This window comes from Scardinius erythrophthalmus (genome assembly GCF_964197995.2).
Source record: "Scardinius erythrophthalmus genome assembly, chromosome: 1".
Lineage (NCBI taxonomy): Eukaryota > Metazoa > Chordata > Actinopteri > Cypriniformes > Leuciscidae > Scardinius > Scardinius erythrophthalmus.
The window spans coordinates 45,086,014-45,103,710 of record NC_138221.1 but is presented as its reverse complement, the minus strand read 5'-3'; the positions used below and the strand labels follow the sequence as shown (position 1 = coordinate 45,103,710).

Below are 17,697 nucleotides of genomic sequence, written 5' to 3'. Positions count from 1 at the left end.
ATGAGCATTAATACATAAAAGCAGGAAGAAGTACTTTAGAAACCAGCCTTTATTCATTTTTATTGCAGAGATGGGGTTTGGGGCTGGGTCTGTGGGGCTGTTTCTGGGGATTCACTTTTTATTTTGCTTACCTTTTGTCTTCTGCATTCTCCTTACCATCGTCTCCTGTTCTTCCCTCAGACTCGTCCCCCAGAAACAGTCCCACGGACCCAGCCCCAAACCCAATCTCTTAAAAATGAATAAAGGCTGGTTTCTAAAGTACTTCTTTCTGCCTCTATGTATTAATGCTCATGGGTAGCCTAAATGGGTTCCATTCAGACCTTAACATTAAGTATTTTACTGTTATTTGTCAACAAGATTCAACAAGACATTTTCTCCTGGCTAGACCCAATGTTTAGATCTGTTGTGGTATTTATGCAAATTATACATAATTAGATTATGCACCGTTTGTCCATGTTAACAAACAATTTAAAAAAAAAAACTTGTAATACAATTTTTGTTTGTCTTGATGTAAGTAATCAACTCAGTAATTTTCATGGTGATATCTACAGGTTAAAATTTTTACCCTCTTCACGTAAGAAAACGAATGAATAGGTGTATGAATAGGCTATATTTGGGTCTTTTTCGAAACTTTCCCCAAAAGGGATTCTTCGGGACTTTTTTTTTCCTTACTCAGGACATACTGAGGATACAAAATCAGTTTGAGTTTGCTTCTGTTGCAATTTGTTCAAGTTTGACCCCCATTTTGGCTTAAAATGACTGGACTAATAGTGTGAACTTGAGCATCGTGTATCAATATCAGCTTTATATTTAGTCATGAAATGTTTGACAGGGAAAAATATATTTATTATTTTGAAAGACTTTGACCTTATTAGTGAGAAAGTATTTTTGTTGTTTTTTTAAATATTTTTTTTAAAATAAATAATTCCAGTAAAAGATCGCATGAGATACAGAAAAATAATAGTTTCAAGAAAAAGGGATCTAGAATCATAAACTCCTGCATCCTAGAAATTCCCATCTGTTTGTCAGTCGGCTCTGTGTCAGCTGACCGATGTCGTGGAGTGGTGACGTCACCGCCAACATGGCTGCCGAGAGCGAGTGAGTATGATGTTGCTGGAAAATACTGACAGAAACGTGTATTAATTACTAATTACTATATAAATCCAGAGCTGATTGACATATGAACTAAATTCCTTATTTGGAAGACTTGTTAACGGTACAAAGAGCTGTCATATGTGACTAAGTACATTCCGTGATTTGTCATAACATAACAATTTAATGATACAATCTAATTTATACCGAAAACTACAAAAAATATTTTATCCGAGAATTACAGTTAATAAGTGAATCCATAGTTAAGTTGTTCGGACTTAACCGGTGTAATCATGGGCGTTGCAAGTGTCAGTCTCTAAGTAAACAAATGGCCAAGTGTTTTACTGTGTGCCTTTGACCCAGCGTCTCTGGTTATCTGATGTGTCATACTCATGTTAATGTTACATTAAAGCAGTTCTACTCGAAATTCACATCTGTTTGACACCACAGTGTCCTGTCTGAAATTGAAGTGCTGCAGTCCATCTACTTGGATGAGCTCAGTGTTACTCAGAGAGATGAGGGGTAAATGTTTTATATTGTATTGCTCTTTTAGTTTTTCATAAATGTCCTGAGAAAATAATATAGTTAACTGTTATTAACCTGAACAGAAATAAAGATGTCAAATGTGTCTCAATTAGAGGGTGTACAGTCAGTTTGGTACTCCATCCCTCCACTGCGGAGGACTGTCTCTCTCAGTTTGTCCGTCTTACACTGACAATGGACCTGAACTCTCAGGTTTGTTGGTTAAATTGCTACAATATTTGACTAAAGTAATGGATCTAACATGTTTTGTATTTAATTGACACTTCTATATAGCAACTTACATTCTGTTGGTGTATTTTTTTATTCATTTTCAGTATCCATATTCACCTCCTTGCATCTCTATTCACAATCCACGTGGACTCTCGGATGATAAATTGCTCAGGTGATTGATTATTATTAGATATTGTTATGTTTAAACTTGAGAATGTCCTGTTTCACTTCTTACTCTTTCCAGTGTTTTCACATGCTGCTCTTTTATCAGTTTACAGAGCAGTTTGCAGAAGGAGGCAGAGTCATGTATGGGGACACCTGTACTGTATCAGCTCATAGAGGTTAGATTCCTTATTCGGTCCATAACTACACTAACTTTCGAATGTTTGGGGTCAATATGTTTTTTTTAAAAGGAATTTACACTTTTATTCAGCTGCATGTCAGATGCATTAATTTGATCAAAAGTAACAGTAACAAGACATTATTAATGTTAAAATAAATGCTGTTCTTTTGAACTTTCTATTCATTAAAGAATCCTGATTTTTTTTCTCACTGATTCCACAACAATATTAAGCAGCACAACTGTTTTCAACATTGATAATAATAATAATAAATGTTTCTTGAGCAGCAAAACAGCATATTAGAATAATTTCTGAAGGATCTTGTGACACTGAAGACTGGATTAATGATGCTGAAAATTTAGCTTTGCCATCACAGTAATAAATAGCATTTTAAATGTTTTTTTTTTTTATGCTTCAACCTCAAATGGTAGTGTATATTCCTTTTATCTTGTGTTTGTCTCAAACGATTTCTCTATTTTATCCTCACAGAGGGCTAAAGAGATACTGACTGAGAGCAATATTCCCCATGGAAACTGTGTCATCTGTCTTTACGGCTTTAAGGTGGGGTATTTTAATTGTGAGAGTACCATAAAAATATGCACATAATGTGCGGTGTGGCCTGTTTGTAAAATTGAACTTGTTCCTCCTCCTCTGTTTTGTCCTAACCATAGGAAGGGGAAGTGTTCACTAAGACCAGCTGCTATCACTATTTCCACTCGCACTGCCTTGGCCGCTACATCACTCACTCTGAGATGGAGCTGCAGGACCGTGAGAGGGAGCTGGAGGAGGATAAAACTAGAGACCAGACGGAAAAAGAGGTGGGGCTGTTCATCATAGCAGAGGATACTTACAGTCTCCTTATCTTGTATCCACCTTGTTTTTCAACATGGAAGTAAGGTGTTTTCTGTGACTGTGCAAGACTTCCGATTTATTAGCCGCTATAGAGAAATAATGAGAAGAATATATCAAAGTGCAGTAAACCATAAATCTGTTTGCGCTACAAACCAGTGTTTATAAATAAGACACTACGTTAAAATAATATGGTAAGAAATACTAGTTTGCAGTATCAAACAGCATAACAAGCTGTTTTGCACAGCTAAAAACAACTGGAAGCCAGACACATTCAAATTACAAATGGCCGCACACACTCTTACCTGAAAAATATGGTGGATACTTTAATATAGTTTCTGTACTGTTTTGCCTTAGAGCATTACAATTGTAAATATGTAACATTTTGCTCTAATACATCCCAGTCAAAGATTTAGTGTATTATGTAATTATTATATAATCTGCTTCAACATTTCTTTGAATATAATAGCTAATTGCAAAACATAAATGTGCAGTGAGGTATGCTGTAAACAAAAGGCATTTTTGATATAAATGAGCTTCTTTCATTAACAGGAGTTGGCTGTTGTTTGCCCTGTGTGTCGAGAGCCTGTGACCTACGATTTGGATGCCCTTCTTTCCTCCCCTGCTCCAATTTTCACTCAGGTAAGACATACAGGCACAGTGTATCATTCTCTGTGGACACGGTTTTAGCAGTTGGGTCAAGCTAAACTGGCCTGGGCATGACGTTTATCATTGTTAGAAATGTCAAGTGGACAAAGTCACTCTTGTGTTCAGTGCCAAGCAGTAGATTTTTTTAAACAGTGCATCATTGTCCCATGTGCAGTCCCTCTTGTTGTAGCTGACTATGCCAGGATGTCTAGTTTGAAAGCTCAACACCCTAATGTATGCTCACTGGTCACATGCTGTGGATACACATGAACATTGTGTTTATTATTGCTTCACTCACAGCAGGAGGATGTGGTCATCGATGGGGAATTTAGAACGAAATGGGCAGCGCTCCAGAAGATTATGGAACGGCAGAAGGAAAAGGGTGGAGTTATTGACCCAGAAGAAGAGTCTAATAGGTTCCTAATTCACATTAATGAGGTAAATCCTGAATGGAACATTCCGATTTGACATGTTCGGCCGCATACACAATGCAAAGTTTTGGGAGTCACAACTGAATTAAAAATAAAACAATATATAATAATAAAAATAATTTATAATAAGATAATATATTGTATTAAAGGGGTTGTTGATTATGATTTCACTTTTTTAACTTTAGTTAGTGTGTAATGTTGCTGTTTGAGCATAAACAACATCTGCAAAGTTACAATGCTCAAAGTTGAAATCAAAGGAAGATATTTGCTTTTAAAGAAATCGTTTTTTAAGGACTACAACAAACGGCTGGTAGGGACTACACAAGTTTCCTCCCGGGTTAGTGACATCATTAGGGAACACGCAGTTAGGGAACATGCAGTCCATGTTGAGAAGAGGAGAGTTGTTGTAGTAGAGCACATTTGAGAGTCTGCTTGAGCTGTCTTCTCATCCGTCTTTTCACATGCAATACAGTACATAACACAAAATGCATTAGCATGTCACTCTGTATGCATCTTACAACAGTCCCACACAAGCGATTTTATAGATTATCATGACAGAATATGCTAATCAAAGACTTGAAGATAGTTAACTCCACATCAGCAACATAAATTAATCAACTAACCATTCAGAAACGTCCTGTTGCAATCTACATGTTGTCACTTCTTGAGTCTCTCCATCATTGTCCAACAGTTTAAACATTAAAGGGAGAACAGTTTCTGACATTTTGGTGCTTGTCTGCTTGAGGTAATCGGAGCTGCTAACACACACACACACACACACACACACACACACACACACACACACACACACAAGCTCTTGAAGGTCCGCCCTCTGCCGGGAGCAGCAGCTAATTTGCATTTAAAGGGACACACACACGAAACGATGCATTTTTTACTGACCCTCAAAAAGGGACAATTTGAACATGCTGTAAAAAATTATCTGTGGGGTATTTTGATCTAAAACTTTGCATATACATTCTCTGGACAACAGAGTTTTACCTTTACAAATTGTAAAATGGCCGCATTATACCACCCCTTTAAAAAAAGTGTATGCTTTTTAGGGCTGTTTTCGACTAAGGATTTTCATAGTCGAATCTGATTCGTTAGATTTTGCCGTAGTCGACTGATAGTTGAACCTTTTTTTTTTTTTTTTTTTTTTTTAGATAGCAGCTAGATTTTTTCCATTTCAAACAAAAGAGCTAAAAAACACATATATATCACACATATATTATAACATTTCATAAACATGAGGAGCAATATGAGAGAGAAATTTGGTGATGGTTGTTTAGGTACATTAAACCACGTAAAGCTTTTTCACGCCCATGAGAACCGTGTGGAGTCAACTCACAGCCGCTCCGCTGCCCTGCTGAAAATGTGAAGCAGAAACGCTTAATGTCAGATAACGTCCATAATAATTGGACTCTGGGTTCGATTTTTTTTACCATTTTAAGTGGTTATGAGGAGCAACATGAGAGGGGAATTTGGTAATCATTATTTAGGTACATTAAACCACGTAAAGCTTTTTAACGCACATGAGAACCGTGTGGAGTCAACTAACAGCCGCTCCGCAGCCCTGCTGAAAATGTGAAGCAGATTTTTGAATACATTTTTATTTATTTACATTAGTAAGCTACAGGACATTGTCTTTCAAAACATGACCTGAAAAAATAAAATAAAAATGGTACCCAGCCCTTCTGAAAATGCGAATGCGTCTCTGTCCCCAGCACATTTCAAACCAAACTGACGCCCATGTATTCGACTATGAGGTTCATAGTCGAATCAGACCTCTCCGAATTGAATCGTCGAATCCTCGACTATTAGAAGTCAGCCCTAATGCTTTTATATATTATTATTATATATATAATATATATCACCCTGAAGAGGAGTGACAATTGAGGACTTTGAGTTCTCAATGTCAGTATCTGAATGAATAAATGAATGAGGGATGTTTTTTTTCTTCAGGCTCAAGACTCTCCTGGTACAGATGCCGCTGGTGCCGAATCTTGTCAGTCACTCCCTTCCTCATCCCCAGATTCCATTGGTGCAACCCAAGCCTCTCAAAGTCATCACACTATAGGCCAATCACAGCGGCTGTACACTCATGAGAAAAGGCAACAAGGTGACTTCAAGAGAGGTCATAGAGGAAGAGGAGGCAGAAGAGGTGGATCAGGACGTCATGCAATGCCTTCTCCTGGGGTGGAACGGTTAGGCAGGCACACGCAGTCTTCTGATAAGATTAATTATGTCAACTCAGACCCACCAAACACTACATCACAGGTAGAAAGCACAGCTCAAGGACAGGCATTTGAACTCAGTGATAATAAAGCACAGCTCAGGAAGCCTTTGATCAATGAAGAAGAAAAATGTATTCCTCAAGACAAGGTTACTTCAAAATCTAACTGTGGACAAGATGTGGGCAAACAAAATGTTTGTATTTCAGAAGATGTGGATCAGACATTCTTACAGGATGGACACCCAGAAAGGGAACATGTGGGTAGAGGATGGAAGCGTGGTAGTCGTGGCTCCGGACGACATTATGGACACTGGCAGGAGAGGAACTTTAAGGGACCCGGTTACTGGGATAATTCTGGGAGTGTCGGTCACCGTGGAGGTGGACATAGAGCCAGAGAGGGAGGAGCTGGGCATCATCACAGAGGGGGTGGAGCTCATAGAGGTGGTGGTAGGGGTTTGCTTCAAAGAGTGGAAAAAGAATTTAGGAAAGAGGGAGTGCTCTGACAATGGGAGAGGGGAGGTACAGGCAGAGGAACAAGCATACCTCCCTGTTTCTCCAGCTGTACTATCATCATGTCTGTGTCTATAATAAAATTCTCCACAAGCAATTAACTGACCCATGTTTTTCCTTTCTCTTTTGGGTAAGTCGTTGTTAGTGAAAATGGAGTATACATTGCAGTTAGGAAGGAGTCTAACCACTCTGGAAGTTCAGTGAAGTTTACTATTACTAAAGCAGTTGTAATTGTGTCAATAATCCACAAAATTGAAATGTGAAAAAGTTTGTTCTTTCTGTTGCAGGTTGTGATAAAATTAGATATTTATTATATTAATTTTAAACGTCTGCAAAGACTAACTCTCAATCATTAATAAAGCACTGAACAGCCTGTACAGCTCTCATGTAAAAGTAGAGAAAACTATTTATTTTATGTGTCCCACCATGTGTTGGTATTTAATGGTAATAATACTTTAAATAGTGATACAAAACAGTGGTACACTGCTACTGTTTACACAAAGCAGGACTGAAAAAGTGCACTGCGCATGCTCGACTTATCGCGGTGCGCAATGTTTTCAAATGGACAAAGATGTCTGGCGTAGCAATGTCAATGTCCAGCAATCGTCACCCAAACATGAACAATTCATACGATAACTGCGGCTCAGAAGAGCGAATGGACGTTGAAATAGACGCTGGCCACGCTGGAACCGACCGAGGAAGCTTAGATACGGGAACACGAGCAACATGTTCATCAAACGGCAGCGGCGGGGAAGAGGATGAAGCGGAGGCCGCGGATCGAGAACGAGAAGCCACGGGCTCGAGTACTCCGCACTCCGGGGATGGAATGTCGCACTGCGGCGGCAGAGAGCAAGAGGTGTCGGTGGAAATCGGGGAGACTTATCTGTGTCAGCGTGCGGACAAAACATGGCGTAAGCTAAAATACTTATTTAGAATTGTATTTCAGAAACACGTAATTTCCCATTTTATAGTTAAATTCTCCGTTACTGTATTATCACGTGTATATATATATATATATATATGTATGTATATATGTATGTATGTATATATATATACATACATTTTTTTTAAATAAAAACATTCTGATTGAGAAATGCGTAATATAAGCATGCACATACTGTTTGTTGGTTTATTTATTTATTTAGTACTTTTCTTTCAGATTCAGCAGAGGTTATTCAGTCCAGGCTGAATGAGCAGGAGGGCAGGGAAGAGTTTTATGTCCACTATGTTGGATGTGAGTGGAATTGCATTCAAATCCCATTCGTGGCTGATCATACACAGATGCTTTACAGGTTTGTGTAGTCCTTACAGATTCACTGAGCAGATGCTCTCTTTTGTCTTTTGCAGTCAACAGACGTTTAGATGAATGGGTTGGAAAGGCTCGTTTAGCCCTGACAAAGACTGTGAAAGACGCAGTGAGAAAAAGTGTGGAGGAAGGTGGCGGGGGTGAGCTTGTGGACCAGCCGGAGAGGAAGATCACCCGAAACCAGAAGCGTAAACATGATGAGATCAACCACGTTCAGAAGGTACCTGTAATCACCTTTCTGCTAATCTAAATCACACAGTACTTAATTTGATTGGTGTTTTCCAACTTAAACAGTAAATTATTATTTGACTGAGCCATGTTCACCTTAGTTTAAATTGTATTCACATATGAACCATTTAAAAGTCTGAACTAGTCCATGTCAGTCCAGTAGCAACATTACTAATTATTTGACCCCGTATTTTTTTCCTCCAGACTTATGCAGAGATGGACCCTACTACGGCTGCCCTGGAGAAAGAGCATGAGGCTGTAAGAAGGGGCAACATTTGCATAAATAATCTATCCTCATTGGTAATTTATTTATCAATGAGGATAAAATAATTTATCCTCATTGATAAATAATCTACTTTAATGGTGTTTTCCATCAGTATAGCTTTAATTAAATTGTCCATCTGTTTTCTCATTTTAATCAAAGTGACACTTTCATTTTCAGATCACAAAAGTAAAATATGTGGACAAGATCCAGATTGGGAATTTTGAGATTGATGCATGGTACTTTTCTCCATTCCCTGAGGACTATGGAAAACAGCCCAAACTTTGGATCTGTGAATACTGCCTGAAGTATATGAAGTATGAGAAGACTTTCAGATACCACCTGGTCAGTCCATACAATGGTTTTGTTGTTGATTTACATTGTACCATAGGGGGTGCTATACTTCTTGGCTAATGAATTTAAATGCTTGAAAGAGAGTGCTGAAGGCATGATTTATTTTTGCAGGCCAACTCAGAGGTTAGCATCACACAGTTCCCCTATGTGTTGGCATAGGATTTTTCCATTGGCTTTTGGATTTTTACATAAAATAAGCTCTGACCAACAAAAGTTTACGATTCTTGAATGTAAAGACAATCTTCACAAATTAACACAAATGTATTGATTTTTTGAGAGTAACTAAAAGCACCAGAAGTAAACAGAAAAGGTTAAGGCACTGATATATTTCAAGCGAAATTGAAGAATGAACTGATGTGACATAATTTCGCACAAAATTTGGCCAGATTTGGAGTTCATTTGGAGTTCATTTTGGTAGTTAAAAACTGCTTTCCAGAAAAGTTTGCTACGGCTGGTAAACACCTTTGCCACTACCATTGGTAACGTGGCGATTACGTAATATGTAGGTGTGTGTGGAGGAAATCTTTTCTGGTTCATTTGGCCTTTTGCTATGAACAGATGCTTTTCTTATGCTTTATTTAAAAAAAAAAATGCTTGCTGTTTTCTCAGTTTTGTTGTTTATTTTGTTATTGAGAGGAAAGCGCGCATCGCTAAATGCCGCAGCGCTCTCACCGGTGTGGGCGACGTCAGATGTTCGCTAACAGTATCTCGCTGCTCACGTATTTCGAACTCCGTTTTACCATTAAGCAAAGAACGAAAAAGAACTTCGCCATGAGTATATTGGGGCCTTTAGGCTATAAATAAACTACACCAATCACTAAATTTCCAACAAATCTTTTAATGTTTATGTAAAATCTGAAAGTTTGAGTTAAGAGATAATTTGCAAGAGTGTGATTATAAACACAATGAGGCTATGAAATTGATCTAGTGTTAAGATACATTTTTGGTGTGATGACGTTTCATGTCCCCGACAACCTCTGTCATCCCATTTAGCCACTTGCTAGCAACCGCTTTGTTTTTTCTAAAGTTATTTGTGTTGTAGCACAAATATGAAGATAAAATATCTTGAGCTTCTGTTATCCACAGATCTTATTAAGACATTTATCCAAAACCCCATTCAAAAACACCTCGACAATGAGACAATGGAACCAGAAGTGCAAAAATGCTAACTTACTTTTTAGGGCTCATTACTGTAGCACTCTATTGCACAAGCATTTGTTTTTAGTCAGTGTTGGTCAGCTAGTTTTAAAAGATTTTTGTTGTGTTCGTTGTCTTTTAGAGCATTTCTAGCTTCACAGGTTAAGGTTTACATTCTTATTAAATTTACGCTTTCTTTTGTTTTCCCGCTCCTTTGTTTCCCATTGGCTCTCGTTTCAGTCGCAGTGTCAGTGGCGCCAGCCTCCAGGCAAAGAGATTTATCGCAGAAACAATATCTCAGTATACGAAGTTGATGGGAAAGACCATAAGGTGAGCCAAATGAATGACACCTACCACTTACATTTAACATGAAACAGAGAAACAAATAATTTCATGATAAATAGATTTCAGACCTGGAGAAGACTATGTAAACCTAAACGGATTTATTACATGGCTAATACATGTGCATGTGATTTTGTGCATGTCCATGTGCAGTTGAATTTTCCACAGTTTCTGTCGTTCTCACTGTCCTTCTCGCTGTAGATCTACTGTCAGAATCTGTGTCTCCTGGCAAAGCTGTTTTTGGATCATAAAACACTTTACTTTGACGTGGAGCCGTTCATCTTCTACATCCTCACTGAAGTCAACAAACAGGGAGCACATATTGTGGGTTACTTCTCTAAGGTAAAGTGTTTCTACTGTTTGTTTTTGACATTGTATGTCAGTTGTATTTATGCAGTGAAGTTGTTAATTTGTATCTTATTTAACACACTTTATCAATGAATGTTTTTCATGAGCAGGAGAAAGAGTCTCCAGATGGGAACAATGTTGCTTGTATTCTCACTCTTCCTCCATACCAGCGAAGAGGATATGGAAAATTTCTAATCGCATTTAGTAAGTTTCACCCCTGATTCACCTTTCACCAATTGTTCGCCTCTGATATGAGCACTTTTATAGATGAATAATTGTTCTTTGTGTCATAATTCTTCTCAGGTTATGAGCTCTCGAAGCTGGAGAGTACAGTGGGGTCTCCAGAGAAACCTCTGTCAGACTTGGGGAAGTTGAGTTATAGGAGTTACTGGTCATGGGTACTACTAGAGATTCTGCGAGACTTCAGAGGGACTCTGTCCATCAAAGACCTCAGGTACACGTCCAGTCCCAAATACAAGTACAAACCTGCATGAAGAAAAAAAAATACATGAGGTCATATGCACGTTTCTATACATGTACAATTCAGACAAACATTTTAAAAAAGGAAAATACTGCAAGATAAATTGGCTGCTAATGCTTTGATAAAGAGCACTAACTAATGCATACTGTCTGTACCCATAGTCAGATGACAAGTATCACTCAGAGTGACATCATCAGCACATTACAGTCTCTAAACATGGTCAAGTACTGGAAAGGTCAGCATGTCATCTGTGTCACACCCAAACTTGTAGAGGAACATCTCAAAAGTGCCCAGTACAAGAAACCCCCAATAACAGGTAACGGATCTGAAAAATGCACAAATGTGCTTCTTATGCTAGCTTTATGTATGTGATGTTGTGTATTTACGAGTTTAAACCATTAAACATTTTACATTTTGTGTTTTTACAGTGGACACACATTGTTTGAAATGGGCACCTCCTAAACACAAACAGGCCAAGTTCTCTAAAAAATGAGGAGAGTGAGACTGTCCCTTCATCCCAGATGTTTTTCACAGCTAACATTAAATGTCACGTAGAAATACTCTCTCCAAGAGGGAAAGGTCTAAGATTGTACATTCGCATTGTATTGAGTCTGTTATTTTTTTTTAAATAAATGAATAGTAATATTCATGTCATTGTTTTTGAAGGTTCTTTATTTCAAGTCAGCATTTCATTGCATCAGTGTGGTACTTCAGATCATTTATGTTCTGTGAGGTGATTTAATATTTATACCAGACTCCCCTTCATGTTCAAATGGCAAAAGCACTTTGAAGAAAAAAGTTTGTGAAGTCAAGCAACATTATGTTGAATTATTCATTAGACAGTATAGAATTACCTATTGCACATGCAGCACCTGTCTGGCTTTAGGTGAAAGTTGATACCTAAATACACTGTGTGTGTATATATATATATATATATATATATATATATATACATATATACATATATATATGTATATGTGTGTGTATGTGTGTGTGTATGTATATATATATGTAGATATTAACATGCCTAAGACTTTTGCACAGTACTGTATGTATATATATTTATATATAAAGTTAAAGAGGGTCAAATGACTTGTGTAGAAGAATGGCCCTTCAGCGTAAGGAACAATAACTATAAACCTTTAAGGGATTTTTATACCACTGATATAGTTAATAGCCAACTGTTTTCTATTCTTTTGAAATATTATTTGATGAAGCATTTTTGTGTACTAAAGTTCTAAAATAGTAGCTGTGAGTAAAGAGTGGCAGATATTTAAAGGTAGTGTTTTAGCAGAAATTATGTTTTTAACCATGGTTTTATATAAAAACTATATTCTACGAATATAGTGGACAACAGTAAATTAGTTATTACTCCTATACTAACAATACCAGTTTTCTAATAGCGATTACGAACCTTATGTAAATGCAGAAAATAACGTTACAAATAATGTTCGAAAATGTTTTCATGAAAAAAAAAAATCTCTATTTAAATATTCTGAATATTAAACTTCGTATGGCTTCTTTTCAAGTAATATGCAGCAAAGTTCGAATTTATGGTACTTGAAATGGGTATATCGCTGGAATTAATAGCGCCTAGGGAACAAATTATTATTGTGTGGCTTGCTGAAAGTCTGCGTTTTTTTCCGAAACTAATTAAACTTAATCCAACTGTTCAACACGAATGGCAGGAATTCTGCTCTCCTCCACTGTGTGAATCTTCTTTATGGCGAGAACAACGGGCTCATTATTTGGGAGGAGATTGAGAGCGCGCGTTGTGATTGGATGCTGGCAGCAGGTAGAAACGCACAGGTACATTCATACATTCTCTGGCAAATGAACATTTCTGCGTTTTCGCTCGGTTATCCTTTCTTCCATGTCGATTACATCGAAATCTTTGTTCTCCAATGTCATGCAAATTATTGTTTGAAGATACGAATATGTACCGTAGGCTATTCAAAACGCGGCATCACAAATCTGTAGCTTGTCGCAATTAGAGTCTTCGTGTGTTCGGGTTTAAATCCTTTTTATTTATTTATTTATTTTTTTTGCCCGAAAAATAAACAGTGCTCATTGACTTTTTTTGTTGTTAGCGCGCTTTATTCGACTTTGGGATATCCCCTTTGGGTAGGCTATAGGACATTTGACATTACAAGTAAGTTTTTTGACTCAACTATTGACAATAATATTGATTGTTTTTTGTTGAATTAGAGCCAATGGCAAATTATTATAGTTTAATCTGTAAAACGCATTATTTACAGACACTCCGCCAACTCAACAGAATGACTGATTCGTGCCTGCAGCTGCTCTTTGTCTTGATGGTAACAGGTAGGCTAAGTCTTGTTAGGGTGTAGTAATGGTCTTACTGGATTCAATGCATTCATTAAATTCATTATTTGTCTTTCTGTGTGACAAAATACAGGGCTGTCAACGTGTGTGGCACAAGGTAATTATTTTTCAGTTTGAGATGTCTGAGATGAGAGAGAAATCTCTATAAAAATCATGTAGGCTAATCTTTGTAGTCATGTTTTGTTTTCATACGAATTGAAATGTTTATAATGATTTTTTAAAAGATATGAAGAAAATGATCATAATGTAGTAATACTTGTTCAACTTAAAAAACAAAATTAAGGTAAAAGGCCAAAATATTTGATATTATAAATCAGATCTTGTGGGTCAATGGGTCTTAAGTTCTTGTTGTACTATTTGCTTGTCACATGATCACAAAAGTGTCCTTCCTACTACCTATTTTTCTTTTAATAGTAATTTAAAACAAATTGATTTGTTGCTTATTTTTAAATTTAAATATTTTTAAATTAATAAAAGATGCTAAACAACATTTCTTTTTAATTTACATTTATGCATTTGACAAATGTTTTATCGAAAATGACTTGCATTGCATTTAAGGAACACAACTTAAGAATGAAACCCATGACCTGTAGCTTTCTAGAACCATGCTCTACTGTTTCAGCTTAGACAGTAGACATTTTTTACTTTAAGCCTCACATTACATATCACAATGACTTTGGATTCAGAAATAAATTTTTATGCATTTTTGAATAGCTTAATAGATCATTCTTACAACGTTCTCCTCCCTCTCTTTAAGTTTGTAACCTTACCCACAACAGCTTTTACTCACGTCTCATGCCCCCATTTGTGTTGCTCCTTATTAGTGAGAAGATGTAATGATACTCTAGGGGAGTTGTAGGGCAGGTGTGATCTGGTAAGAAAACCTCCACTGTGTATATACATTTAATCTCCTCTGACCTGTTCACGTAAGTGTGCGGCAGGCCTCCGCTAGGTAAACGCATTGTGGGAGGAGTTGAAGCATCAGCAGGGGCGTGGCCATGGCAAGTGGACATTCAGATGGGAGCCAACGGTCATGTTTGTGGTGGATCCATAATTGCAAAAAATTGGGTCCTCTCTGCTGCACACTGCTTTCCTAAGTAAGTATTATTATCATATTATCAATGCCTGTGTTGATTATAGAGAAGTTAATGTTCTCTGTATCTCCTACCCTCAGCCCCTCAGAAGTGTCTTCATATCGCCTGTACATGGGACGCCATCTGCTTAATGGCTATAACCAGTTTGAGATGGTCAGTCAGGTGCAGCGGGTGGTTGTTCCAGAAGGATACTCAAGCCCTCAGGAGGGCAGAGATGTAGCCTTAGTGCAGCTGCGCTCTCCTGTCACCTGGTCAGACAGGATTCAGCCTGTGTGTCTGCCATATGCTGGCTTCCAGTTCAGCAGTGGAACCTTATGCTACGTTACGGGCTGGGGACACACTCAAGAGGGAGGTAAGTGCATCAACAAGAAAATAAGGGGTAACCACAGCAAATAACAGAGATTTTACTCTTTAAACATGTGGCAAAGGTTTTCTGGATGTGATGTTTCCTTGGGAGGGACAGCTGGATTTCTTACCATTTCAGTAGTGGTAGTTACAGTGGACAAGGTGAAGTCAGAAGAAGCAATCATGTACATTTAAATAATAGCTTAATTGTGAAAATATGCAGCAGGATTGAGTTAGCCAAGAAATGTGAGTGGTAAAGGAGGAGGAAAAGTGGATGGATTTACTTAATGCTGAAGTGTCAAATTGACCAACAAACTTCTTAACAGATTTGTAAGAATTGAGAAATTAGAAAATGCCGGACAGTCTGGATGAAGAGCGACCAGACCCTAAGAGGACAAAGGACCTCTCTGGAAATTAACATTTGAACTCCCCCTTGTGCACTATCGAGACGAAAGTCTCAACTCCGAGTCATCCTAATCTACATTTCATTCCCTCATCCCTCACCCCCTCTCTCTCATGCTCAGATCACCTGAATTCACCCAAGAAAATATATGGTTTAATGTGAATGATTATCATTGAGTATTGTACATTTTGGTATCATTTGGTATCAGTGCGACTGGTACAAATGTCTCATTTCCAAATAAGTAAAACAAAAGGTAATAAGGTTTAAGAGTTTAGGGATAACTGGCATACAAAGGAAGGTGGTCTTCTGGCAAATGGTCTCACACCCCCAAAAGGTGTAACCTCTGAATGCAAATTTCCATTGTTAGAAGATGTTTCCATGTGAAAGAGGTTCTGTCTATATAATGAAATTCAACAAGAAGATCAGGGCCCTTTTGTAACTCAAGTTGGCCCATGATTCTAAGGGTGACTCTTACTTAAGAGTAAACTCTTAGCATCATGTATCTTAGTGTTGGGTCAGGGCCTTTCTGTATTTCAGATTAGCCCGTGAGGCTGAGAGTAAGACTCTCAGCTTCATGTATAATGTTGGGTTCGCATCTCTTCTCTTTATTCCAGAGCATTTGATGTTTTGTATCGATTATCTTTGAATTGATTATGAAATTGGCATGATACATTTACCAGACATAATAAATTGTTACATTTGATTATTCTAACTGACTTTGACATTATATTCATTAAAGAGTTAAAAGGAATATTCAAACATTCGCTCACATTTAATGATGCACAGATATCATTAAAACCTTTTCATTTATGGAGTCAGATGAAATAACGAGAGAATACACATTCAAATGTATTGCATTTAATCAAAAAATACTTTGCCTCGAGAAAAGACAGTAACACGTAGAGACCTTCCGCGCTGGTCGGATGCCGGACTTTGGGCCGATCGAGCGCGAGCCTACAGATTCTTAATAGGACTTTTTTTCACAACACATCAGTGTTGACACTTTGCGGTATGTTCATGACCCTAAATGAGAAAGTCGCAACATTTCAAGACGTTTAACCAGAATTTCTGACAGCCTTAAATAAAATGAAATTGACCCGCAACATATACGATTTTTTTTTTTTTGACACGGTGACGGAAATGATAGATAAGAGATAAGACTGCTTTGTGTCAGTAACAAATTTATGTGTGAGATAGCTGCCTGACAAAAAATGTCTGGACAAAGCATTATAGATATTACACTTCCATTCCCATTACATGTTATGTCAATTTAATAATAACAATGTCCATTTTGTAAATTGCTTTCCCTGTCTTTCCTTTCAAATAGTCTCCCTCACTGGAGTTGGGGCGCTACGGGAAGTGGAAGTGCCCATTATCGACCAGTCTTCCTGCCAATCAATGTATCAGATTTTGTCATCTGATTTAGTAACAGTTGACGTCCTATCAGACATGATCTGTGCTGGATATATGGAGGGAGGCAAGGATTCCTGTCAGGTATGTTACTACTATTTGCTGGCGCACTGACATCCTACCATGTAAATAACATAATTTTTCTCTTTCAGGGGGACTCTGGAGGGCCTCTGGTTTGTCCTGTTGGCAATGGGACATGGATTCAGGCAGGAGTTGTGAGTTTTGGACTTGGGTGTGCTCAGAAGAACCGACCAGGTATCTACTCCAGGGTCTCAAGCTTTGCGAGCCTCATCCGCACCACAGTTCCAGAAGCTCCCTTTTTTGGTCATGCCTGGAGGAGTGAAAGTCAAACAACTCTGGTTCTAGGCCTCTCTATTGTGTTAGTAGTCTTTTGGAGATAGTAGATTCCTTAAGTAGATGCAATGTACAAGTTAAACACAGTCTTAAATTTTGAAACACCACCAATTTTTTCTGTGGGGCATTGATTTGCCATGTTTTTGATGTTGTGGTGCAAAAATGTAATCTATGCAAAGCTTCAGAGGTGTTGCAGATTATTTTTAATAATGTATGTAACATGTTAATATGACAGAGTGATCTGGCCATCTTATTCTGCCTAAGCAGAAGATAGTAGTTGTAACAGATATACAGTAGTTGTTATATACTGTTGTTATTGTGTATTAGATATATTTTATGCAATTGCAGTAATGTCACCAAGATCTCAAAACATTTTAAAATGCCAATATCCTAGTTTATAGGATAAATTCAGAATGATTTTGTATTACTT

At 37.6% G+C, this 17,697-nt stretch overlaps 3 protein-coding genes across 3 annotated transcripts; all 3 read left to right on the top strand.

Moving 5' to 3' along the window:
* The first annotated feature begins 1,034 nt into the window (after positions 1 to 1,034).
* rnf25 (ring finger protein 25) lies at positions 1,035 to 6,961 on the top strand. The gene is made up of 10 exons (XM_081362249.1): positions 1,035 to 1,098; positions 1,543 to 1,614; positions 1,731 to 1,827; positions 1,950 to 2,017; positions 2,117 to 2,186; positions 2,676 to 2,747; positions 2,858 to 3,004; positions 3,588 to 3,677; positions 3,984 to 4,121; positions 6,077 to 6,961. Exons 1-10 carry the CDS (start codon positions 1,052 to 1,054, stop codon positions 6,848 to 6,850), a joined length of 1,575 nt encoding a protein of 524 aa, XP_081218375.1. The 5' UTR covers positions 1,035 to 1,051; the 3' UTR covers positions 6,851 to 6,961.
* Positions 6,962 to 6,985: 24 nt separating this feature from the next.
* kat8 (K(lysine) acetyltransferase 8) lies at positions 6,986 to 11,964 on the top strand. Its single transcript, XM_081362264.1, has 11 exons — positions 6,986 to 7,768; positions 8,017 to 8,091; positions 8,205 to 8,383; positions 8,596 to 8,649; positions 8,834 to 8,998; positions 10,385 to 10,474; positions 10,688 to 10,828; positions 10,945 to 11,038; positions 11,138 to 11,288; positions 11,477 to 11,631; positions 11,744 to 11,964. The coding sequence occupies exons 1-11, from the start codon at positions 7,429 to 7,431 to the stop codon at positions 11,806 to 11,808; spliced, it is 1,509 nt and encodes a 502-aa protein (XP_081218390.1). The 5' UTR covers positions 6,986 to 7,428; the 3' UTR covers positions 11,809 to 11,964.
* Positions 11,965 to 13,594: 1,630 nt separating this feature from the next.
* LOC308689056 (serine protease 33) lies at positions 13,595 to 17,314 on the top strand (the record flags this gene model as incomplete). The annotated part of the gene is made up of 6 exons (XM_081362605.1): positions 13,595 to 13,640; positions 13,735 to 13,758; positions 14,593 to 14,758; positions 14,836 to 15,107; positions 16,831 to 16,997; positions 17,066 to 17,314. 6 exons carry the CDS (start codon positions 13,595 to 13,597, stop codon positions 17,312 to 17,314), a joined length of 924 nt encoding a protein of 307 aa, XP_081218731.1.
* Between the last annotated feature and the right edge of the window lie 383 nt (positions 17,315 to 17,697).